The sequence below is a fragment of the Macaca nemestrina genome, chromosome 2, assembly GCF_043159975.1.
Source record: "Macaca nemestrina isolate mMacNem1 chromosome 2, mMacNem.hap1, whole genome shotgun sequence".
Taxonomy (NCBI): Eukaryota; Metazoa; Chordata; class Mammalia; order Primates; family Cercopithecidae; genus Macaca; species Macaca nemestrina.
Genome location: NC_092126.1, coordinates 175021357 through 175049025, shown reverse-complemented (window position 1 = coordinate 175049025; position 27669 = coordinate 175021357). Strand labels below are relative to the sequence as shown.

At 35.0% G+C, this 27669-nt stretch overlaps 1 protein-coding gene across 8 annotated transcripts in view; it reads left to right on the top strand.

The window, feature by feature from the left end:
• Window positions 1–27372, top strand: part of LOC105477554 (DAZ interacting zinc finger protein 3) — a 98089-nt gene extending 70717 nt beyond the window's left edge. For 7 of the 8 annotated variants that reach the window (XM_011734113.3, XM_011734117.3, XM_011734110.3 and 4 more), the window contains 11 exons: window positions 3852–3920; window positions 6749–6845; window positions 8284–8387; window positions 10008–10095; window positions 12026–12127; window positions 18735–18860; window positions 20934–21073; window positions 22454–22574; window positions 23059–23202; window positions 23289–23390; window positions 25258–27372. In XM_011734113.3, the coding sequence (XP_011732415.1) occupies window positions 3852–3920; window positions 6749–6845; window positions 8284–8387; window positions 10008–10095; window positions 12026–12127; window positions 18735–18860; window positions 20934–21073; window positions 22454–22574; window positions 23059–23202; window positions 23289–23390; window positions 25258–25368 (1204 nt within the window). In that variant the 3' untranslated portion in view covers window positions 25369–27372. The remainder of the gene's footprint in view (window positions 1–3851; window positions 3921–6748; window positions 6846–8283; window positions 8388–10007; window positions 10096–12025; window positions 12128–18734; window positions 18861–20933; window positions 21074–22453; window positions 22575–23058; window positions 23203–23288; window positions 23391–25257) is intronic. The other variant, XM_011734116.3, reaches the window with a different exon arrangement.
• Window positions 27373–27669: the final 297 nt, after the last annotated feature.

The following is a 27669-nucleotide window of genomic DNA, read 5'->3' as shown; positions in this document are numbered from 1 at the left end:
GAATCCTGTATTTAGCAAAAATATTGTGTAGGAATAGAAGAAAATAAAAACAGTCTCAGATGATGGAAAATTATAAGAATTTATTGCTAGCAAATTCACATAGCCTACCATTAAAGAATGGCTGTAGGAAGGTCTCTAAACTTTAAAAATATATATATAGTAGAAGCTTGAAACTTCAGAAAGGAAAGAAGACCATCAGAATGAGTAAAGAGTAAGATAAATAATAAGTTTCCTACTGTTTATTAATTTCTTAAACCATATTTGATGGTTGAAGCAAAAATTTTAACACCATCTCGTGGAATTCAATGTATGTAGAAGACACACAACAATATATTCAAAAAGTGAGGAGGGTAAAGGGACCTAAATGAGAATAAAGCTAAGGATATATCCTGCAGACGTTTATGAAAAAAAGTAAGAGTGGCTATATTAAAATCAGATTAAATGGATTTCAGAAGAAAGAAGACTGTTGGACACAAAGAGGGACATTACCTAATGATAAAAGGATCAATCCACAAGAACCTCAAGGTATATGTACGAAAAACAGCCTCAAAACACATGAAGTAAAACCTGATAGAACTGAAAGAAGAAATGAAAAAGTTTACCATTATAATTGAACGCTTCAAACTCCACTCTCAATTGATAGTACTACTAAACAGAAAGTCAACAAGGATATAGAAGACCTCAATAACCACCATCAACCAGCAGGACCTAATTGATATTTATAGAACACCCCAGATAACAGTAGAATACACATACTTTCAAGTGACCACAGGATGTATCTACCAAGATAGACAGTATTCTGGGCCATAAAACAAACCTCAACAACAAATTTAAGAGTTGAAATCATGCAAAGCGTGTTCTCAGGTCACAATGGAGTCAAATTAGACATCAACGGGGAGATACCAAGAAACCTCCAAAGGCCTGGAAACTACACAACCCATGTCTAAATAATCCATGGGTCAAAGAAGAGATCTCAAGAGAAACAAAATACATTGAATTTATATGAAAATACAGTATGTCAAAATTTGTGCCACATAGCTGAGGCAGTGCTGAGAAGATTATAACACTAAATATACACATTAGAAAGAGAAAAGTCTTTAGTGGATAATCCAAGCTCTCACTTCCAAGATCCCAGAAAAAGAAAACCAAAATAGACTCAAAGCTTGCAGGAGGAAATAAATTACAAAGATTAGAAATAATAGAAGCAGGATGCAGTGGTGCACACCTGTAGTCCCAGCTACTTGAGAGGCTGAGATGGGAGGATTGCTTGAACCCAGGAGTTACAGTTCAGCATGGGCAACATAGCGAAGCCCCATTTCAAAAAAAAAAAAAAACGAAACTAAGAAAGAATGAGTTGGAAAAAGAAAAATAGTAGAGAAAATCCATGAAACAAAAAGCTGTATCTTTGAAAAGGTCAATAAAATTGACAAACCTCTAGCAAGACTGACAACATAAAAGACAAGACATAAATTACTACCATCCAGAATGAAACAGTGATATCACTGCAAATACTACAAACACTGCAGACATCAGAGAATTATGCTGAATGAAAAAAGCCAGTTCCAAAAGCTTATATATGTTTCTATTTGCTGAACATTTTTGAAATGACAAAATTATAAAAATGGAAAACAGATTAGTGGTTCCAAGGTTATAAGAAGGGAATGAGAGTGGAAGGGAAGTGGTTGTGGCTTTAAAAGGGCAAAATGAAAGATCCCTGTGGTGATAGAACGGTTCAGTATCTCGACTCTATCACCATCAATATTCTGGTTAGGGTATTATACAGTAGTTTTGCAAGATTTTACCATTGGGAGAAATCAGGGAAAGGATTCATGGGTTCTTTGTGTATTATTTCTTGTACTTGCATGTGAACTTACAATTATCTCAAAATAAAAAGTTAACTTTTAAAAAACAATGAATAACTGTCAAACAAGAGTATACTTAGTGGAAGTTTTGTAGGGTAGAGAGAATACTTTTGATTATTGTGATCAGGAACTTCTTTCAATGAAGAACTTTATTAAAGACACAGTACTGAACCTAGGCATTGAAGGTTAGGTGGGATGAGATGGAAGAAAAGACAGGGCATCAAAGCAGAATGGACATAATGACTACTCTGTGTTCTCAGATAAGCTTTTGAACGTTTTCTTCGTGTAATTCATCTGAACATTGCCCAAGAGTATGTGATAAAATATAAATATTCTTTAATTGTAAATGTTGGCTTATTTGATCTTGGAATATGGAGATTAGAAAGCAAAAATGGTGTGGGTTTTTTTGGCCTAATTCAATTTGATGTGTGCAGTAAATGTTTGGCAAATATTTGTTGATGATAGTTGAAGTGTTAACAAAGAAAATTTAATGGAAGTGACTTACTTTGGATAAACTGCAATAAGCAGTTAATCATATGTCAAGAAACTGCTGTCAACAGTCTGTAATAAAACTTGATAGTCAGCTAGAGTTAACTTGAGAACTTTAGATTTTTTAGAAAGAAAATCTAGTAATTTCATCCTGTTATATTAAACATGAGAAAAAGACTGAGAAGTTAGGACTGCCTGAACATATGTAGCTGGCTCTTATCTGAGCTGGATAGTAAGAACTATGCCTACCTTATCCTCTATTATTTAAGAGTCTAGGTGTTCTGAATTCCCCACTAGTTATGTCAACTATTATTGCCCACTCTAAACTAGAGTTGGGTAGAATATTGAAGTAATGGAAGTATACAAAGGCAAATGAGATGTCAGTCTTACAAATTTTAACTGCTTTTCAACTCTGTCAACGTATTCCTATATATTACACTAACAAAGCTTATATTTCTTAATATTTCACTTGAGAACATGACCTCTTTTGTACAGAAAGAGACCTGGTTTCTTTTCACTGCATTCTCAGACCAACAGAGCATTACCTATAAGTCTCTAAGTCTTCTAAGAAGCTTAGAGTAAAGGTGAATGGGTAGTCTCTGAAATCTAGTAGTGAGCAATCCATCCAACATTAAAGTCATCATTTCAAAGACTTATTATTCCAATAATTTATATTAACCAAAATTATTCTATTTATCCCGAGTTTAAATACATTAGAGACTTAAAGAGAAATGTGTTTTTATTATAAATCTTTTCATATTGAAGTTAATTACTAGGTTTATGTAAAAGCTTGGTTGTGAAAAGAAATACAGCAGCATAAGGGAGGAACATCAGAAACGGTATGTGAATATATGTCAACCCAAAAGTATTTGCGTTTCTCTTAGTTTCTTACATATTAATTTTGAAGCTGATCACAGGCTATAGATTCTGATTTATACAAAATTTTTACCCATTCTTTCCATGATAAGATCATGTGAGTGACCCCCAGGTGATAATTCATAGTTTTAATTTGCATTTACACATAGCCTCATCACTTCAATATTTAAGGTTTGATTTCCTTTAGACCTTAAATCTTTCATAATTTGCATGACTTGATATAATACCACTTTAAGGAACTTAAAGTTCTTAATCTCACAACAGGCTTAGAAAATCAGAAGATACCATCTCTTGTTTTCTAGTAGGTAAGCTGAAGCATGAAGAGCTAAAAACATTTTTCCAAGTCACTGCACTTAGGATGCAAGATAACACTTCTCTTTTGCTTTCTAATTTACTGAATTAGAACTTAGTTCCCCTCTCTTTGGGAAGTCAGTAAATCAGACATCAGAAACAAGATACATTTCAAAAGGACCAGTTCTAGGAGTTCAGTTGTATTCAGGCTCAAGATTTGTGGCACCAAATGGACATACTTTGTCTCCTCCACAGCTGTAGTTAGAGCTGTTCTGACTGTGTTAACAACAAATAATTTCTAACATCTTTTGACTTTCTTGCTTGTTTGCTTAGATTACAGCGTCAAATCCATGCTAAAGATAATGAAATCAAGAACCTTAAAGAGCAACTTTCTATGAAAAGGTACAAACTTAGCTTTTTCTTTGGGTGCACTCTCTCTGAAACTGTATTTCACTGAACACTTTCTGACTGGCATATCGATGTTATTTATCTTTCAAACTGGCATACTTTTGAGACTGATGTTGAACAGTATTAATAATACACTGGGACAAAAGGTGTAAACTGGGGGTATCTTAGGCAAATAGGGAGGTATGGTCACTTTAGCTTTGACTCTAGAAAACTGCTAGAAGAATCTGTATCAGCAGCGTTACAGTCCTAGAACAAACTACTGCCAGAGACTAGACCTTAAGAGTTACCCCAGTCAATACTATTAGATGTGACTGCTTTATGTAACTGGCCAAGTTTTATTCTTACTCATCTATTTTGCCTGTGGGTAATTTTTTTAATAACACTTTTTTGAAATCCATTTCATATAGCATAAAATTATCTCTGTTAAAATATACAATTTATTGATTTAGAATATTCACAGAGGTTTACAGTCATCACCACTATCTATTTCCAGAACATTTTTGTCACCCCAAAAAAGAAGCCCATTAGATGTCATTCCCTATTCTCCCCTCCTCCAGCTTCTGGCAACCACTAATTTATTTTCTGTCTGTATGGATTTGCCTCTTCTGAACATTTCATATAAATTGGATCACATAATATGTAGCCTCTTGTGAGTAACATTTTTCACTTAACATATTTTCAAAATTCACCCATGTTGTAGCATGTATCATTACTCATACCTTTTTATGGATAAATAATATTCCATTCCTTGGCTATATCTTATTTTATTTTTCATCAGTTGATGGACATTTGGCTTGTTTCCATTGTTTGGCTATTATAAATACTGTTATCAATATTTACATACAGATTTGTGAACATGTTTTTGTATTTCTTGGGTATGTACCAAGGAGTAGAATTGCTTGGTGATCAGTAAACTTTATGTTTAACTTTTTGAGTAATTGCCAAACTGTTTTCCAAGTAGCTGCACCATTTTTTAATCCTATAAACAGTGTATGAGGGTTTCAGTTTCTCCACATTCTGATCAACATTTCTTACACATGTTAGATTACATCTTTATTTTACCCATTGTATTATGTGTGAAGCAGTATATAAATGTGGTTTTGATTTGCATTTTCCCACTGATTATGTTGAGCATCTTTTCATGTGCTTATTGACCAGTTATGTATCTTCTTGGAGAAATGTCTATTCAAATCCTTTGCCCATTTAAAAAATTAGATTGTCTTTTTATTGTTGAGTTTTAAGAGTTCTTGTCCCTTATCAGATACAAGTCCCTTATCAGATACATGATTTTCAAATACTCTCATTCTGTGGGTTGCCTTTTCATTTTCTTGATGTCATTTAAAGCACAAAACTTAATTTGATGAAGTCCAATTTGTAATTTTTTTCTTTTAGGCAAATTTTACATGATATTTAGTGGTATAATAATTCCTTTTATGTTAATATATCTGCTTGAATATTTTATTTTTTTCTACTCAAAAAAGTCTAACCTTAGTGATATTTATAATATACTGTTACCAAGTTTCTCATCAATGTTTGTTAGGTCCTCAAGTATCCAAGTGTTTCTAATAATAAAACATCAGTGACGGCCTTTGTGACAGTCTCTATTATAATGCTGTATTTTCAATTAATTGTTTTCATTAAATTTAGAATTTGGTTTGTATGTTTATAGAATTCTGGGACTCAAGTGTAGGAAGCTGAGATGGGATAGAAAAAAAAGGAACCTCATAGGTAACCATTTCCCTAATGTCCTTCATAAACAATGTCTTTACCATCATCTCCCTCCTTCCCTCTCAAACTATAGGGTTTGCTTTCATTGTTGAATGTAAGCACTGAATGTGAGCACTGAAAATGTTGAATGTGAGCACTGAAAGAACCAGTCATATATTTTAATGCAGTGACTTCACTTAATGACAGGTATAATAAAAACCTGTGTGGTTACTATCGTTGAGATAACAAAAAAGCTTATAGAAATTTTATGTAGAACTTATTAATCAAGATAGTAGCTAACATTTATTTGGTGCTTATTATGTGCCAAACACAAAGTGCTTTATATTATCTGAATTAATTTTCACAACAGCTCTTTAAGTAGTACCATTTTTTCCATTTTCCTGATTTTTACATGTGAGGAAACTGAGGTATAGAGAAATTAAATAGCTTGCTGTCTTAGGTTGAACTGTTCTATCAAAATACCATTGATTGGGTGGCTTATAAAAATAGAATTGTATCTCTCACAGTTCTGGAAGCTGGGAAGTCCAAGATCAAGGTAGCAGCCTATTTGGTATCTGGTGAGGATCCACTTCCTCATAGACAGCCGTCTTCCCACTGTAACTTCACATAGCAGAAGGCAGGCAAGGGAGCGCTCTCAAGCCTTTTTAAAAAGGGCATTAATTCCATTCGTTATAGTTCCGCCCTCATGACTGATCATCTCCCAAAGACACCACCTCCTAATACCATCACTTTGGGGGTTAAGATTCTACATATGAGTTTTGGGGGTACCCAAACATTCAGTTTATTGTACTTGCCCAGGGGTTTTACATTTAATAAGTTGTGGAGCTAAGATTCATCCTCAGACAACTTGATTTAAGAGCCAAGTTTTGAATCATAACCTCTACCCTGATAGCTTTAAAACTTCTATACTCCTGATAGTAAAGAATAACAATAGGGATTGAAGAATATCCTCTCTTATTTCTATGTGCTATATATACTTCTCCAAGAAATAATTTCCTACTGATTGTATAACTTATCTTTCTTCCTCCTGAATTAGATGAAAAAGGCTGTGCTTGATGTAATATTGCAGAGTCTTTAATGATCATGTATTTCAGATCTCAGTGGGAAGTGGAAAAACATAATCTGGAAAGCACAATGAAAACATACATAAGCAAACTGAATGCAGAAACTAGCAGAGCTTTAACAGCGGAGGTAAAAACAAAACAAAACAAAACGGGGACAGGGGTATGGGGTGAGGGGAAAACTTCTACTTGTATACCATCATACTAAAGAATTTTTAAAAGATTGTTTTTTGTATAAACAGAAATAAGACATCTTAGTATCAGCCAGGAAAATACAGCTCAAAGTCTTGTGCTTTTTTGACTCATTGGCATATCATGTGTGAATACTACAGTTTTGATGATCTTATGTTGTTTCCCCCCAATGACTTGAAGAAATTGGTCTATTACAGTATGTAAAGCAAATACAGACATCTTGGGGAAATTCTGATGAAGCCAAGTCACTAAGCCAAACTTCTAATAATAACGTTTTATTGCTGCCACAATATCTTCGTTTGCTACTTCCGATATAGATCTTACAAAAATACATACACGTCATACACCTGAATATAAAAAACCCAACTTTTCAGACTGCAGTAAAGTTACCCAAATTTTTCTAAGTTAGACCACCACACAACTAGGGTCTCTCAAAAGAAATATGATTGTATGTGTGTATGTAATTTTTATATATACATAACAAAACTTGATACACAATAAGATTCACATTTTTGGAGAGCTCGCTGACATTAAAAGCACCACCAACCTTCCACCTGTCATGGGTAAGCTCTGTTCTCTAGCAGAGTACTTGGGATCCTGGAAGTCAGCAACCAAGAAGTAGTATCTGAACCAAAAATCCATGAAGAATACTGTTGGGATACTAGCTTTAACAAAAGAAAAAGTTCAGATTACTTTAAAAGCTCAAGTTTGTGTGCAGTGTTTTTTATTGTTTTTAATCAGTAAGTTTCTTTGTGCTTCTATTATTAATTTTAGAAAGAAAGAACTTTCTAATACTTAATGCTGTCCAACAGTGTATTTTAGTGAATACTGAGTGTTTAGTAGTAAAAAACAGAAGCTAAATGAATACAAGTAGTGATATGGAAAGGATTCCTGCTACGGGAGAGACACTGAACTACGTAATCTCCTAAGCCCATTTGTATCTTTCTGTATGATCTTCTTATTACCTCTTCATCAGTGACCAAAAAAATAGATAACAGGAGTGTTCTCAAACTACTGCATGTTAGAATTACCAGAGAGCTTTTAAAAATGCCAATGCCCAAGCTATACCCAGTATCAATCAAATTAGAATATCTGGGATGAAGGCACCATTTTTTAAAGTTTCTGAGATGATTCCAGTGTGAGTACACATTTGAAAAGCCATGCTCTAGAATGTTTACCAACCTAGTAACCATTAAATAAAGAAATTAGAAATTAGATTTAAAAGCTTTTGTGATGTATCTTGAATGGTCAAGGAACCTAGATGCTATTGGAAGAAATTGAGAAATAGCTTTAAATTTACTTGAGATGATTGAGAAGAGAATGTTCCTTTACAAGCACACCTTCAACTTCTTTCTCTTTCTCTCAAAAACCTGTAGGTGTATTTCTTACAGTGTCGTAGGGATTTTGGTTTGCTTCATCTAGAGCAGACTGAAAAGGAATGTCTCAATCAGCTTGCCAGGGTGACTCACATGGCAGCAAGGTAATCTTTCCCTCTTCCTTAATGCATATTAGTTTTAGAGATGTTAGCAAGTGTCTCCACGGTTGAATGTAATCTGTGATATGTTTTACATATGTGACATCAGAGTTCTTAAAGAAGCTCTTGTGGGTTTTTTTATTTTGTTTTGTTTTGTTTCGTTTTTCCCCCCTGAAATTCCTTTTACCAGAAGCTGCTGTTGTTGCTGTTGTTGTTGTTGTTGTTGTTAAACCTGAAAAGTCACTTAGTTACTTTGATGCTTGTACTTGGCTGCTTCTGCTGAAGCACTGAGAAGTCTACTGAGTACTATGTACAATAATAGCTGCTGAAAGATTTTTTCCCTTCCTCTGTAGTGAAGTAGATCAAAAGTCTCAGAGACATACATGAACACCAGACACTTATGAAACAAGGTAGATTCTAATTGGAAGACTTTTTTTCTAATTGTTTTCCTTTATAATGCCTGATTTTAAACACCTAGGGAATATGTTGAGGGAAACATCAGTATTAACACCTAAATCGTATGTTAAAGGTAGTCTTCTGCTATGCTTTTATAGTAATTATAGAGTAATTTTCAAATATTGAACAGGTTGCATGAAACTCTCCATAAATTTATAATTTCATGGGGTACACCAAACTTAAAGAGTTAATTAAATTAGAATCTCTGGGACCCAGGCATCATTATTTTTAAATGATTATTATTTTAATAATCAGCATTGTTCTTTCATTCTAAAGAATCAGAGTCTTTGATGTTTCACAAGATTATCAGGATATACTGATGTGCACTCAAGTCAGGGAAGTACTGTTGTAAATGATCTATTTTTGCTTGCTAGAAGGAGGAAGAGTGCTCTATACAATTAGGATATTATGGAACTTCTTTGTATGAGATTATCCTAGTGATAACTTGTTCAGCTCTTATAAAATTGTTGGGCTGGGTGGTACTGGCGTGGGATGTTATAACGGATAAAACCTTTTAAAAGGCCATATGAAATATTTTTTCTAGAGATAATAGACCCTAATGACTTCAAAGTTGTTCCTACTTTTGTTAAGTCGTTTGGTAGGCATGAGTTGATAAAACTATTGTTTGTGCAATTTATGTACTGTATAAAGGCAGCAACCTCATTTATCCTCATAGAGAGGGTATTTCTAATTTATCCTCCCAGAGACAGTATCTTTTTCTAATTTACAAAGGAGCCATATAGACCAACCATGGCTTTTTGATGTCAGAGTTAATGTGAAGATAGTCCAAAACTTGCTTCCAACATGGGTCAACATTTTAGAGAACACCACTGTATTAGATTACTAAAGCTTTCCTGCTTCATTGGAAAGATTCCTTACAAAGGTTTTATAACATGTACTAAATATATATCATCAAGATAGAAAAAAAAACTTGTTCTGGAAGTATCAATTATATTTGCTCTTGAAAAATGAATTTTTTTATTACTGTTTTTGTTATTTTTAGTAACACGCCTGTCCATACCTCTTTATGTCCATTTGAAGTAATTGTTGGTGATGGGGGTAATTTTGTTTTTTGTTGACATATATGATAGAAAGCATGATAGACATGTTTGGAAACCTCAGTGTTACAAAAAGAAAGAACTTCCTTTTGTGTCTCCTTTTCTACAACAGCAACCTAGAATCACTTCAATTAAAGGCTGCGGTAGACAGTTGGAATGCCATTGTGGCAGATGTTAGAAACAAGATTGCATTCCTCAGGGTAAGTCCTGAAGTATATTTAGAGAAAATTGGCTTAATGTTATAGATGGTGTAAAGTTAGAAAACATATTAGTAGAAAAAATTGGCCGGGCGCGGTGGCTCAAGCCTGTAATCCCAGCACTTTGGGAGGCCGAGACGGGCGGATCACGAGGTCAGGAGATCGAGACCATCCTGGCTAACACAGTGAAACCCCGTCTCTACTAAAAATACAAAAACTTAGCCGGGCGAGGTGGCGGGCGCCTGTAGTCCCAGCTACTCGGGAGGCTGAGGCAGGAGAATGGCGTGAACCCGGGAGGCGGAGCTTGCAGTGAGCTGAGATCCGGCCACTGCACTCCAGCCTGGGTGACAGAGCGAGACTCCGTCTCAAAAAAAAAAAAAAAAGAAAAAATTAAGGAAGAACATATTTTCCATTTTAGTTATTAAAGTTTATGCCTTCACTTTGAGATTACTTCCTTGTGGTTGGTTGTAGATAACATCCTAGATTCACACATGTAGTCTTTTATATCCTTAGTCAAGAAAATAATAAACTCAAAAATTGTGCCCTCACACCTAGCTTTCCTAGAATTTCAAAGCTAACAGTGCCCCAATCAAAACTAAATGTTTTGGCCAGGCACAGTGGCTCATGCCTGTAATCCCAGCATTTTGGGAGCCAAGGCGAAAGGATCACTTGAGCCAGGTGCTCAAGGTTATGGTGAGCTCTGATCATGCCACTGCACTACAGCCTGGACTACAGAGTGAGACTCTGTCTCTAAAAGAAAATTTGGAATAAAAGCTAAATGTTTTAATGCAGTCTGAGTAATAATGTGTTTACAGAATTAAAAGGAAAATCAAGTAGGCCTGTATTTGTTTTCAGTCTTAACTTTTTATGTAATTATTCCATAATGCAAAATAGTAAATTCCTAAGTACTGGTGTAGGACCATGCTACAGATAATCTAAAGAGATAATCCACTGACTATTTATTAATTGATTTTATTTTAGAATCTTTTTGTATTTATATACTAAGGTCGATATATAATGTTGATTTTTTTGTGATTTCACAACACTGTCAGCAAAAAAAAAAGCATTGCCATTCAATTGTGAAGTGCCAAAAGCAACTGGATATTTGTCCAGCTCCCTTGAGGGTTTTCACTGTTTCTCTCCAAACTCTTTCTTACTCAGTCTTTAGTGATGCTTAGGGTTTCTGTTGGGTTTATTCAAAATTTTGGCCTCAAAAGACCTGCCCCATGTTTTCTTCCAAGCACATGTCCTCCATGCAGAAGTTTCTAAATGTTTTGTTTTATAAGACTTTTTTTCCCAGTTCTTATGAGTTCTTTACAAAATAATGTGGTAAGCAAAAGTGGGGACAATGCCAAAAAATGTTGAAAACGTGTTGTTAAACTTCCAGGTGGGAGTTTTTGTCAGAATCCAAGAGAATAAAATGTACAAGGAGCTAGAACAAGCTAGAGTTACAGATTGTGAGATAAACACAATGTAGAATTTAATAAGTAATGTCTGAAATTTTTCCTTCAGTTTTTAAAATGAACATTTGCAAGTAGTTTAACTGCTTGTTACAAATACATTTTTCCCCTATTTTTTAGCCAGTATAATATTTATAGCTTCTTGAATCTTTAGTCTCTTTTTTTATTTATGTCAGTGGTTCCTATTTTAGAGCTGAAAATTTTGGAAACACTGAGGAATTATCACAAGGATCTGTGAATTATCTGTGTCTCTGTTTCTTATTAACCAGTAATGACTCTTAAAAATACAACTGTTTACATGTGGGTATGGTCTATAGCATTTTTTTTTAGTCAGAACCTGTTTTTATATTATTTCTGACAGGTTGGGAACCACTCTTTTACGTTGTATTATTCAGAACTACATCAGATATTCCCATATGCTGTCTCTTTAAAGTTGATTGTTGTCTAAAGTATTTTTAGTCTTCTTCTACCAGACACAGTACAATGAACAAATAAACAAAGTAAAGCAAGGATTTGCCTTGAGTACCTTGCCTCCAGTCCAGCTTCCTCCTCCACCACCCAGTCCTGAGATACTGGTAAGAAATACAACATTTTGAATAATTGCCCTTTTCATTTTGACAAAATGGTAAGGGCTGTGAAACACTGAATATACAGTATGTTTAATGTGTGTTCAAAATGGAATAGGCACATATTGTGAGTATCAGTTGTAATTAAGACCAAACCTTCGAGTCACCAGATGATATAATTAGATGGGTAAGGCCTGTACAATAGGTTGTATCACTGGATTTTAGTGAAGCATTTGATATGCATAGAGTAATATATTCTCACTCATCCTATTTCATTTACCTTGTGGGAGCTAAATGATGAATACTGAGACTTCCCAGTGTCCTCATGTTACCACTAGATCAGAAGTCCCCAACCCCTGGGACACGGACCAGTGCGCAGCAGGAGGTGAGCGGTTGATGAACAAGCAAAACTTTATGTACAGCTGCTCCCCATTGCTCACATTACCACCTGAGCTCCGCATACTGTCAGATCAGCTGCAGCACTAGATTCTCACAGGAGTGTGAACCATATTGTGAACTGTGCATATGAAGGATCTAGGTTGTGTGCTTCTTGTGAGAATCTAATGCCTGATGATCTGTCACTGTCTCTGATCATCCCCAGATGGGACTATCTAGTTGTAGAAAAACAAGCTTGGGGCTCCCACTTATTCTACATTATAGTGAGTTATATAATTATTTTATTATATATTACAATGTAATAATACTAGAAATAAAGTACACAATAAATGTAATGTGCTTGAATTCTCCCAAAACCATCTCCACTCCCCGGTTCATGAAAAAATTATCTTCCATGAAACCAGTCCCTGGTGCCAAAAAGATTGGGGACCACTGCACGAGATGACTGAAACATCTCAATGTAATACCCTGCACAGCTGGACCTCACCTCTGCATTTCTACTTTAGACTTTCTTTTTGTGAAGTTTTATATTCTATTTTACCTTCAACAGCAAGGACAGCTTCCACTTCTGCCCCTTCTCTGCTTGTTGTTAGGGACCAGTGGATCTTAATCAGATAAACTAATCCCCGTACTGTATTTCTGGGAAACATAGTACCCTAACTCAGTAAATTCACACAACTATCCAAAAGACCTTTTAAGAAGGTGTCATTAGATGATAATTTGTATTATTCTAAGAGATCTGGTGGTAGAAAGAGAGGAAAAATACAAGATATTTGGGGACAGATGACTTTGATATCACCACTCCTGCTTATAATAGAAATCTAAAAATGTTATTTCTCCTCATGGTTGAGTATAACAAAGAATTTAAAAATTATATCATTTGTATGGATACTGTTTCAAAAGCAGGATCTATAGCTAAAAGAATTATGGGATATATACCATGGGCTTTAGTTTAGAATAATAGTATTGCCTTTTATATTTTTGGTTAATTCAGTTTCTATAGGAACAGTGGATTATGAACATTATTATTCTAGGCTTGGATCATCATCATACCCAACTACTCTGGTAAGGAATGTGTTCCAGAGAAGTTCCAAAGATTCCCTGCAGTAACACATATTTTTTTGTAGGGTATCTAAAAACACTGTACCTTCTACACATATTCAAAATACTGTCCTTAGATTGTAGTTAAACTCTGCCATGGCTCTTAACTATAAAATGGGTCCACAGACTGTGAAGCTAGATACAGAGCTGTTGTTTGGAGTTTCCTGGAACCAGACCAGTATAAGCCTTGGCTGTCGGATACAAGTGATACTCTGTATCTGACAAACATAGTCAAACCTTGACCTCCAGACCCTCCAGATCTTTTTATCCCTTTGGAGACTTTCTTATGTCTGACGTGTCTTACCCAGGTTTAGTTAAGTACAAAAACCCACTGGCAGTTAGGCTGTGTGGTAATTCATAAGCATCCTTTGCTAACATTCTGAGGGGTTCACCTGTATCTTTTGTGCTTCCTAATTAGGGTCATTGCTGTGCTTGATTAAGCTCACAGTTGTGTTAAAGTACAAGCATTGGTGACCACTGAACATTAAAGGAGAGAGTTTGAGAGAAGAGCAGCTAGAAACGTTACAGCGCTATTTGCTGTAAATTCAGATGGTACATACAATGGAAGTACACTAATGAGGTCTGGGTTCATATCCTAACTTTGTGAAGAGCTATGTTGATCTTGGGAAAATCAGCTCTTCTGGACTTTTGCTTTCCCATCAATAAATTAGGAAATTGTACTGGATGATCTGATCACTCAAGTCCCATCTATTTCTGGGATACTAGTATTCTAAGGAGTGGCCATCAGACTTACATAGTAGAGAATTCTGTGAAAGTGTGGATTGTTCCCAGTTTAACCCAGTAATTCTATGTGTTTCATTGTATCTTGATTTTTGTAGCTTGGCTGTTTAATCCTCAAAGAAGTGTTAGTACCATTAAAAAGATCATGCAACGGTTATTTAAAATACACAAATCAGTAAATATGATACATCATATCAACAGAAAGAAAGACAAAAACCATATGATCATTTCAATAGATGCAGAAAAAACATTTGACAAAATTCAATGTCACTTTATGATTAAAACGCTCAAAAAATTAGGTAGAGGAGGTACATACCTCAACACAATAAAGCCCATATATGACAAACCGACAGCTAACATTATACTAAATGGGAAAAGGTTAAAAGTGTTTCCTCTGAGATCTGAAACAAAGACAAGGATGCCCACTTTATTTCTAATAAAAATAGTACTAGAAGTCCTAGCCGGAGCAGTTAGGCAAGAGAAAGAAATAAAAGACATCCAAATTGGAAAGAAGGGAGTCAGATTGTCCCTTTTTTCAGACAAATGATCTTATATATAGAAAAATCCCAATGACTCCACTTAAAAACTCCTAGAACTAACAACTTTGGTAAAGATTCAGGATACAAAATCAACATACAAGAATCAATAGCATTTCTGTTTACTAATAGTGAACAATCTGAAAAAGAAATTAAGAAAATCCCATTTACAATAGCTACAGAAAACAAAGATACCTGGAAATAAATTTAACCAAGGAGGAGAAAGATCACTACCCTGAAAACTATAAAACATCAATGAAAGAAATTGAGGACATAAAGAAATGGAAAAATACATCATATTCATGAATAAGAAGAATTCAAGGAAATGCAAATCAGAATTACAGGATATCACCTCACTTTAGTTATTACAGCTACTGGTACCCCAACAGATATATAGACCAATGGAACAGAACAGAGGCCTCAGAAATAAAGCCACACATCTACAACCATCTGATCTTTAACAAACCTGACAAAAACAAACAATGGGGAAAAGATTCCCTATTTAATAAAAGGTGTTGGGAAAACTGGCTGGCCATATGCAGAAAACTGAAACTGGACCCCTTCCTTACACCTTATACAAAGATCAACTAAAAATGGATTAAAGACTTAAATGTAAGACCTAAAACCCTAAAAATCCTAGAAGAAAACCTAGGCAACACCATTCAGGACATAGGCATGGGCAAAAACTTCATGACTAAAACACCAAAAGCAGTGGCAACAAAAACCAAAACTGACAAATGGGATCTAATTGAAGAGCTTCTGCACAGCAAAATAAACTATCATCAAAATGAACAGGCAACCTACAGAATAGGAGAAAATTTTTGCAATCTATCCATCTGACAAAGGGCTAATATCCAGAATCTACAAAGAACTTAAACAAATTTACAAGAAAAAAATGACCCCATCAAGAAGTGTGTGAAGGATATGAACAGACACTTCTCAAAAGAAGACATTTATGTGGCCAACAAGCATATGAAAAAAAGCTCATCATCACTGGTTATTAGAGAAATGCAAATCGGAACCACAATGAGATACCATCTCATGCCAGTTAGAATGGCAATCATTAAAAAGTCAGGAAACAACAGATACTAGAGAGGATGTGGAGAAATAGGAACACTTTTACACTGTTGGTGGGAGTGTAAATTAGTTCAACCATTGTGGAAGACAGTATGGCGATTCCTCAAGGGTCTAGAACCAGAAATACCATTTGACTCAGCAATCCCATTACTAGGTATATACCCAAATGATTATAAATAATTCTACTATAAAGACACATACACACGTATGTTTATTGCAGCACTGTTCACAATAGCAAAGACTTGGAACCAACCCAAATGCCCATCAGTGATAGATTGGATAAAGAAAATGTGGCAAATATACACCATGGAATACTCTGCCATCATAAAAAAAGGATGTGTTCATGTCCTTTGCAGGGACATGGATGAAGTTAGAAACCATCATTCTCAGCAAACTAACACAGGAACAGAAAACCAAACACTGCATATTCTCACTTATAAATGGGAGTTGAACAACGAGAACGCATGGACACAGGGAGGGGAACATCACACATTGGGGCCTGTTGTAGGGTTGGGGGCTAGGGGAGGGATAGCATTAGGAGAAATACTTAATGTAGATGAAGGGTTGATGGGTGCAGCAAACCACCATGGCATGTGTATACCTATGTAACATACCTGCACATTCTGTGTATGTATCCCAGAACTTAAAGTATAATAATTTTTAAAAAATAGCTATTATCAAAAAAAAAAGATATCAAATGTTGGCGATGATATGGAGAAAAGGGAACCCTTACATACTGTTGGTGGGATTGTAAATTAGGACAGCTATTATGGAAAACAGTATCGATGTTCCTCAAAAAATTAAAAATAGAACTACCATATGATCCAACAATCCTACTGGGTATAGTGGGAAAGGACATGAAGTCAAGTATCCTAAAGAGACATCTGCAATCCCATGTTCACTACAACATTATTTACAGTTGCTAAGATATGGCATCTATTTAAGTGTCCATAAAGGTTGAATGGATAAGGAAAATGTATATATACACAATGAAATACTATTTAGTCATAAAAAAGAATGAAATCCTGTTATTTGTGACAACATGGATGACCCCAGAGGACATTATATTGAGTTAAATAAGCCAAATACTACCTGATCCCACACATGTGGAATCTAAAAGAGGTGGTCTCATAAAATTAATTAGAACAGTGGTTACCAGAGACTAGGGAGGATAAATGGAAGGCGAGCATAGGGAGAGGTTGGTTGGTCAATGGGTATAATTAGGAAGGATAAGTTCTGGCATTCTATTAGTAAGATTATTATAGTTAAGAGTAAAGTATTGTATATCTCAAAATGGCTAGAAGAGAGGATTTTGAATATTACCACCACAAAGAAATGACAAATGAGGTAATGATATGCCAATTACCCTTTGATCATTACACAGTGTATACATGTATGAAAACATCACATTGTACCCCTAAAAATGTACAATTACGTGTCCATCAAAAATAAAAATAAAGTGTTAAGTAATAGTGGTTCTCAAACAGAGCAGGACTGTTGACTCAGTACCCACCATTCTTTCATTTTTTTAAGACTTTACATGTAAAATATTTGACACATACGTAAAAAATAGTATAATGAACCTCTTCAAACCCAGGAGCCAGCCTCAGCATTATCAACTTATTGTCAGCCTTGTTTTATGTCATTCCCTTTTTCCTCTCCACTGGAATATTTTAAAGCAAACCCCAGATATCATACAATTTATCCATTTATACTTTAGGCTATATCCTAAAAGATGAGGAACTCTTACTGGGTATAATCATAACACCATTGTCTTACCTGAGAAAATTGTAATTTTTAATATCCAGTTGGAATTTTTATTTCCCCAGTTGTTTAAAAAAATCTTTTTCTTACCTAGCAGGTACATAATGTTCTTTTCAGACGTTAAGACTCAAATGCCAATCCAATCTATCCATTGTAAAGTTCCCCATTAATTTTTCATATGATAGTTTTAGGATCATTACTTAGAGCTATGTTGCTGTTCCTCATTTTTTAAGTTCAGTAACAAATTGTTGTTGAACTCCTGCTTTATGCTTTATGCCAGTAGTAGGCCTGGCATGTAGTACATATTCAATAAATCTGCCCCCTTCTGTACTCCAGCCATCAAGGTATCTTTTCCACAGATAGCTGCTAAAAAGGTCTAGATTTCCATAACCCCCTGGGAAGTATGGTAATACCCACAAGCATATCTGCAAATCACTATATCATATCTCCCAGGCCCATCCCACTTCCTCCTCCAACTCTCCTTTGGAGCTAAACATTAAGTCAGAATTTCATCAAGTATTACCTCCAATATAAAATATTTTCTATGGATAACTTTGGGTTGTTCTGTGAAATTTCTGAGTATCAATATTGCCCACCAACATGGATAACACTTCCTGAGAACCTCCTTTGCATAGTCCTATATGATTACAGTTGGGAGGGAACCTTAATGATTACTTTATACAACCTTCTCATTTTATAGTTTAGGAAATTGGTTTCCAAGGTTATTCAGCTAGGTAGAGAGAAATATGACTAGAATCTATTTCTTTTCTGTCTTTGTCAAGCTTTTTTCAGTATATCTCATTGCCCTTTGTTTTTCTGATATTCGTATATTTCATTATCTGACATACATTGTTTCTAATGTGCTTTGTATCTTGAGTTCAGATGAGTGTCTCTCCCCCCCAAATTGCTGTATGAATTTAGTTGATGTTCTAAATAAATATATAAATATGTGCAGGGTTTTTTATTTGTTATTATTGTTTATTTTTTTTTTCTATTTTTAGATGCAGCAGTTCTTAGGAAGACCCCTTGTGAAAGAATCTTTCTTTAGACCCATACTTACTGTTCCTCAAATGCCTGCAGTTTGTCCAGGAGTCGTCTCTGCAACTGGCCAACCTAGAGCCCCCCTGGTAAAAGCTTTCTTGGTGGAATAGATGTTAGTTAGTTTTCTTATTACTCTAGTGGGCTTCCTGAATGAGTATCTTCATTTTGTTCATTTATTTGATGTGATAATGATGGTGGTGATGGCGATGAATGAATGCTTCCTGTGAAGCACTGTGCTCAGGGTGTTACATATATTATTTAACTGATACTAGCTTAGTTTTGGGATACAAAGATAAATATGTTTTTATACTACAGAATCCTTAAAATTATAGTATTACTTCTGAAACAGGCAACAATGAAGGGTAAATTGATATTTTTAATAGATTTTTTTGGCATGGTTGTTGGGAAGATTGAAAAGCAGAGAAGCCAAGTCACAACAAACTAAATTATAAATTTTATTTCCACACACGTACACACACATAGTAGGATAATGTTTCAACTGTATCTATAAACAGACAATAAAAATAGCATCACCTTGGAACGTAAACTGTAAAGTTATAAATCTTCCCAGCTACAAATAGCCAGATGAACTTTGTCCAAACCGGAAGAAGGAACAAATAAATTTGAAATTACCAGAATTATCAGTTGTAATCTTGGTGAAGGTAAACTTTTTTTTATTAAAGAAAAATCTTCCAAAAGAATGATGTTAAATGTAATTAATGAAAATTCTCTAATCTGGATTTTCCTATATTTAGGTGCAATTAATTGTTTCTTTTCTTTTCTGGTCCCCATATATTGCTAACAGTTTCCTTTTGAAATATATGGTCAGATGAACTCTGCTCATTATTGTCAAGGCTACCTGTCTGTAAACAAATCTGTATATAGTCCTTAACATGCTAAATAAGTAACACATCTTTTTATTACCATGATATTACAGTGTTAACTCTTGCAATTTGCCCACCATTCTATAAGAAACTATGATAAAATTTTATTAAAAACATTAAAATGCCTTAACCTCCTAATAAGATTACTTTCTGATTCCTGGGGTAAAGCTTGACATTGAAGCAAATTCAGATTTCTGGGAAATATTCTGCTTCTCCTCACTTACTAGGCTCTGTACAAATTATTACAATGACTATTAGTAGTTGCTAGTTTTTCACAAATAATAACCTAATATTTGAAAATAACCCATTAGAGCCTTACATAAAAGATACAATGTTCATAATTATCTTAGTAATCAGATGAGCACTCCAAAAATATTCACTTATTATATTATTTAATTAGAATCTTAAGAAGGAACTACCATAAAATATGGAGAAAACACAGTTTCATGGTTAAGTGTCACAACAACTTCTGTACCACCTTTGTCTACAACGTTGATGAGACATTGGGCAGAGCAATTCTAGCAGTATTCCCATCTTTATTTGGTTGTTTGAAAATGTAACTTTACTTTCTTGTTATAAAGGTATGTATGCTAATCACAAAATGTGAATAATATAGAAATGTAAGCACATTAGAAAACAAAGTTACTGTGCAACTGAATCCCTAAGAAATAGTCACCACTTACGCATGGTAATTTACAGACCTTTCTCCGTGTATACATATGCATTTTAAATTTTTTAATATAAAAGGAAGTCATATCATACTGTGCCATAGACTTTTTAAAAAATATTTCATGCATATCTCTTATGCCCAGACATACAGTTCTATTTTTAAAAACTCTATTAGATGTGCCATAATTTATTCATTCCTCTATAGACATCAGGTTTTTTTCAGTTTTCACTGTTAAAAAAGAAACAGCAGTAAACAGCCTTCATGTTTTTGTACATGTGTGTAATTACTGAAGCAAGCATGTCCTATTTTAAAAATAAGTTTTAAATATTTATAAACAGTTAGAAATATTGTTTGTATTAGTTAACAGAAAAACCCTAAAAGGGATTGTGTATGTCAGTATTCTTCATTCTATCCATTTTCTTTGTCCTATTTTAAAAATAAGTTTAAAATAGTTATAAACAATTAGAAATATTAATTAAGAGAAAAACTCTAAAAATTGAATGTGTATGCCAGTACTCTTCTTCATTGTACCCATGTTCTGAGGTATAGGAATGTAACTTCTTCATAATTAAACCTGATGGGCTATAACTCTCTGCCTTTTACAGATGACTGGCATAGCCTGGGCGCTGCCAGCGCCTGTGGGAGACGCTGTGCCTCCCAGTGCAGGTCTAGCGAGTGATCCCTCCATGATGAATTGGGAGAGAATTACAGACAGGCTGAAAACTGCCTTTCCACAACAAACCAGGTATTTTAGTTTTTATTTACTGGTGGGTACAGATCATATTCTCCAGTTTTCATAGCCATAATTGTGGCAATGAAACATTTCAGCAAAACGTAACAAACACAAAAAAAGTACAGATATTTCCTTACCTTGACCTTGGTAAGGAAAAAGAAATTTACCAAGAAGGGGCAGTGTTCAGTGGTGAACCTCTTCATTTAAAAGTTACTAGTCTTAAATCATGAGAGAATAACTTTAAATTTAGGTTTGCTCATTTACTGAAAGTACAACTAGATATAAACTTGCCCAATTTTAATGACACTAACTGCCATAATTAACCTATCTCCAAAGTGAATTTTAAGTTGATTGTATGCTATATAAGCCCAAACATCTTTAGGATTTAATTTCCTAATTTCCTTATTTTTGAGGGTCCTTATAGTTTCTTTGTTGGAGAACACACTAAAAATGCAAGAAATCATAACTTTACTGTGCTTTTCACAGTCTACCTTTAGTAGAAAGATACTTAATTATATTCCTACACAAATGAAGTTTCTTTTATCTCAACTCATATCTAAGGAAATAATTCTACTTTTTACAAGTATTTTTATTTGAATACAAACATTTAATATATATACTGGCATACTTCATTGTTAAATTATAATTTTATAAATTTCATAATAGTGAATAGATAATACAATAGAACTCTAGTACAGTTGTTATAAATATGTATAAAAACATTATAAATCAAAGGTAGCTGCATAAGGCTGATGACATGACGCTTCATTTGGGAAACAAAAATATTTCATTCTACTTTGTCCCATCAAAAATGTAGATGCAAGCTTTGGGTCAGTGGATCTTGGGAGTTGAAAAGGAACATATCAATTAAAATAATTGTGGGTTCTTTCATTATATAATTAATGTGATTTTTAACCTTTGCTTTCCTGTTCTGTTTAATCTTTGTTTTCTGAGTTTTACAAAAGTACAACTATTAACACTGATAATAGAGAAACCAATAGCAACATAGTTAAAAATAATGTTATCCTGAGCAAGAGACCACTTGAGAGATGGTATAAAGAAGCCAGTGCATAAATAAGTGGATAAACTTAATTTTCACCTAGTGAGCTCTCAAAAACAAAGTCTCTTTTTGGAAAGAAAATAAGTACTAAACTTTATCACTCATGAAAACATTAAGTATCGTTAATGAACACAATTAGGAGTTTTCATTTTGGTTTAAGATAAATGCAGATGGACCTGTGATCACTTTTTTAGATCAAAGACCTAAAGAGTCCTGTCTATATAATACACATCAATCATAATGATAGGATTTTATATCTCCTTTGGTGGGCACATCCTCAGAGGTACTAAGGAAAATCATTACTGCCCTTTCCTTTCCTTAATCTCTTCCAGAAAGGAGCTTACAGATTTCTTACGGAAACTGAAGGATGCTCATGGAAAGTCCTTGTCTGGACTGACATTTGATGAAATTGTTTGCAAGATTTCCCAGTTTATTGACCCCAAAAAGTCTCAGGTAAAATGTGAAAACAACCAAAAAACCTGTATCTCTCTGCCCTTAACTCTAGTAGTTAACTGTTTTAATTATCTCCATAACCTGTTCAGCAAATCAGTAACTTGTAATCATATTAAATCATCTATTAACAGTAAATAACAGCTTCAACTTAACAAATGATATCAGAAGTCTTTTTGAAATGCCTATTACCTAATCATTCTAGAATAAAACTGACCTTGAAATTTGCTCTAGTTACTTTGAGTCTAAAGAGGGAGATATTTTCTAATTTTCTTGAAAGATTTAATTAAAAGAATGGATAGAGTTATTTTTGTTTTTACCTAGCTCTGAGTATATAAGTATTGCCACCATTTTGTTCAAGATTTCTCACAAATCTGATTATTTACCCTTTTGCTAGTTCTTACTATACCCCATTCTGTGCTAATGTGTCAGCTCTTACTGTTTTAGGACAATTCTGAAAAAATAAACATTGTATTCTTATTTTCAGAGTCAAGGAAAATCAGTGTCAAATGTTAATTGTGTTTCACCTAGTCATTCTCCATCACAGCCTAATGCTGCCCAGCCCCCAAAACCAGCATGGAGGCCCCTCACTTCACAAGGTCCTGCCACATGGGAAGGAGCCAATAATCCAGTAAGACTGAAATTGTTGATTCTGAACACATTTAGATTTGGGAGAAAACAATGAGCTAAATTTAACATTTTCTGTATTTTCCCTAGGATGAGGAAGAGGAAGAAGAAGAGCCTTGTGTGATCTGTCATGAGAATCTGTCTCCAGAAAATCTTTCAGTTTTGCCTTGCGCTCACAAATTCCACGCTCAGGTAACACTTTAAATTTTCCCATTAATCAGCTAAACGAGATTCATACTGCCTTAGTTACTGTTGTATACAGGCATCATTATCCATTGTTATCTCACAAGTTCCACTGGGTATAACTGTGAGCTTTTGAGTACCACACAGAAACATTTATGCTTTTCCCATACATAACCATGGATTGCATTGTGCTCTGTCAGGTGGATCTCCATCCACCCTACCAAAGAAGGGGACAATGTTGAGAGTCAGATCGTACACAGTAGGCAGTTCCTTCTAACAGAACTGGGACAAATATCAATTGACGTGGTAATCTAGTGGCAGAACTAGCAACAGCACCACTTGAAATTGACATGCTATAAATACCACATAGTATTCTTTGTCCATAATTAATGCCAGCCCCCTTTCATAAAGCATAAGATTTATCAGTCTCTCCAGGCTCCTATATTTGCTTTTGAAAGATACTCAAGCTTGAGTTTTGATGTTAGAAAAATGTGAGGTTGGGCTGGGCGTGGTGGCCAACGCCTGTAATCCCAGCACTTCAGGAGGCTGAGGCGGGTGGATCACGAGGTCAGGAGATTGAGACCATCCTGGCTAACACGGTGAAACCTCATCTCTACTAAAAATACAGAAACAAAGTTAGCCGGGCATGGCGGCAGATGCCTGTAGTCCCAGCTACTCGGGAGGCTGAGGTGGCAGAGTGGTGTGAACCCAGGAGGTAGAGCTTGCAGTGAGCCGAGATTGGGCCACTGCACTCCAGCCTGGGTGACAGAGACTCCATCTCAAAAAAAAGAAAAAAATGTGAGGTTGTCATGTCTTTTGTTGATTCTTGGCATTTATATAAATTCTGGTGTTACTGCCACACAGTTGCTATTGATATATAATTTAGGACCCAAGTCCTCTGTTGCAGGGATGTAATTTGACACAGGAAAGGTAGTCATAGAAAAGAAAGGCTTTTCAGGGAAGTGAATAATAGCCAGTTCAGTCAAGCCATGTTTGTAAGACATCATTTCAAAGATATGATTTGTGGTACCTGGTACAGAATTATATTTTGTATTTGCTCTAATATGAAGATACATCCACAAAATGTCTAATCCCAAAAGTTTTCTAGGAAAGATCCTTAGCCATTGACTTTCCCCTTTGAAGTTTATAAGGTTCTGACAATTTAGGAAATACATGTTTAACAAAATGTATGCTACTCTTTGCCATTGCCCATGAGTAGAAAGCATATAATTCATTCAGGTTATTTTTTATGACTATAGTTAGTGGGCCTATTATATATAGTGCTTATTATTAATCCTCTCTCATCTGACCTGGCCCTCCATTATTTATATAGGTAAAAATGATTTGTTTTTGGAGAGTCAGTATTCAAGCAAGTGACTTAACAGATAGTTCATAGCCGAAAATGACTGTCATTATCACCAAAGAAAACAATCTGAGAAGTGTATTCATGATCTAGGGATTTTAACTGCAAACACCATAAGCATTTCATATCAGGTACTAGTGACTTTTGTATGATTAGTTATGACTTTTTCTGAATTATAAATGAGAATAGTATATAGTAAACCAAAGAAAGAATATAGCAAGTTTCTCCAATTTCCTTGTCAGGAAGAATTGCTAGTCAACTTGAAAATTGGGGTTGAAGGAAGAATTTCTAGTAGAATAAACTAGCTAAAAGGTATTGTGCAGTACCCACCTATTTTGTTCAGGAAACCACAGGGAAGGTGCCATGGTTGCAGCAATTAGCTTGACAATCCACAGGGTAAGGCTTTAAAGATCCACCAGAAGACATGTTGGTTGGTAACCCTGATGCATAGAGTGACAACTGCCTCTGCTAGGCTAACTCTGAGAGACTGACATAAATCTTTTTGCTCCTTAGTGCATTAGACCATGGTTGATGCAACAGGGGACATGTCCTACCTGCAGACTCCACGTTTTGCTACCAGAAGAATACCCCGGTCACCCCAGTCGGCAGTTGCCCAAGATCTGATACAAGGTCAGGGGTGTCTATGCAAAGGAAGCTCAGTTTTCTTTTATTATGAGCTGCTTGTGTGAGTGGTGTAAAGCTGTGTGCTCTTCAATATAGTGCTAAAGAAGCCAGCTAATTTTATCAAAGCAGCAGCCAAAGAAGTCAGGACAAATCTTCAGGACTTGTGAAATGAACTGAAAGAGCTTGAAGCAGATGGAATTTTAATAGTTATACTATATTTGCTCTTATCTTAGTAGGTTTTTTCTTGTAATGGAAACGTAACTGTTAGTATATTTCTTAGTATGTTTTTCTTGTCTTTTTAAATTCTTATTTCACTCATCCTTTACTCTCCCCTCAAGTATTCTACACTTTAATTTTCCTGAAATAAATTTAAGCAAGAGAAAAAGGGAAATAGTAAAGAGGTAGGAAAATCCCACAGAAATTTGTGTTCCTTCTAACTTTTAAAACTACCTAAAAAATATAATTGATTTAAATTTTACCTCAATATTTGCCATTCTTTTATATCCCCTTAAATAGGTACCCATGAAGAGATTATGAGCTACTTGAAGGTGGAGACCATACAGTGGTGTGTTGGAGCTGGCTTATAATGGCTTATGAGTGACAATCATTAGTTTGAGGGATTTTATGAGCCAGTTGTCAAGTTGTTGCTAGCTTGAAATCTGCCACAATTGGAGCATTTACACCATAGAAATTGGTAAATGCTGTAAGTGAAGACCTACCTTTCCCTCAAGAGCTAGTTGTTAAACCTTTACCAGCATACTGCTGGACCTTGTGTAAAACTTCTCTGTGTTCCCAGTGTCTTGCCCAGTAGATACAGGATAAATATTGCCAGAATCAGATACCAGGAGGTAGTAAGAAAAGGAGTTAATATGCAAACTAAATCACTCGCTCAATTGAATAATTGAGATCTTCTGTTCATTTGTTTCTTGGACCTTAATCATTTGCCTTTTGGAGAAAATTTTTTCTGCTTTAAAAGTCTGTAATTTCACTTTCTTGTGTCGGGGAGAGGGAAAAACTCTTTGTCTATAGTTGCTTTTTGTGATGAAGTGAATACCCAATGGGCTAAGTTGCATATCTAAAGCTTGTCACTAAGAATTTTCATTTTTAGCGGTCAAAACCCTATTTTGACAATAGTGTTGTGTGAATGCTGTAAGTGTTGTATATATCTCTGGTTTCAGAATTAAAAGAATTCAGAGTTACCTTGTGAGATAACTTTGCTTCATATTCACAGTTTCACTTTCATTTAATTTATGGGGAAGAATAAATGTTTCCTGACTCAGAAACAATTTTGCCTGTATACTTCAGTGCAAATATATTTTGAAGTTACTTTTAAATCTTTATTTAAAACCTCTGTTTCTGTAACTGTGTTAAACGTATTCTTCTGTAATGAGAATAGACTGGAACATGTGAGGGAAAAATATCAAAAAAAGATGGCAGTCATCTAGGCATGTAAAATGCCAAGAATGTCTTAGAATTGCACAATTTAGAATTTATAGAGCCTTTAATCACCTTGTCTAGCACCTTGTATTAGTGCATTTTCATGCTGCTGATAAAGACATACCTGAGACTGGGCAATTTACAAAAGAAAGAGGTTTAATGGACTTACAGTTCCACATGACTGGGGAGGCCTCACAATCATGGTGGAAGGCAAAGAGGAGCAAGTCACATCTTACATGGATGGCAGCAGACAAGGCGAGAGAGTTGTGCAGGGAAACTCCCATTTTTAAAACCATCAGATCTGGTAAGACTTACTATCCCAAGAACAGCATGGGAAAAGCCTGCCCCCTTGATTAAATTATTTCCCACCAGGTCCCTCCCACAACATGGAATTATGGGAGCTACAAGATGAGATTTGGTGGAGACACAGAACCAAACCATATCACACCTTAAGGTCATGGTCATGTAGCTAGTTATCTTGTAAAACCAATGTTTCTTAGTTCATATTTACAACTGCAATTTCACTTTCATTTATAGAAGAATAAATGTTTCTTAATTGAACAACTATTTTATCTGTGTATTTCATTATAAGCATATTCTGAAACGACTTGAAATCTTTACTTCAAATGTAGCTTTCTGCTTAATTGGGCTTAAACTTTTTCTTGTGTTTTGAGAAACGTTAGGAAAATGGGAAGGAAAATATCCAAGAAGACAGTTATATAGACTTATAAAGTGCCACGATTGTTTTGGAATAACAGAATGCCGAAGTTCATTGGACCCTTAGTGACATATAATTCATTCTTTTATTTTACAGGTATGTTGTACCTAGTGTCACATGGCCAGATAGTAGCTAGGCCAGTCTTA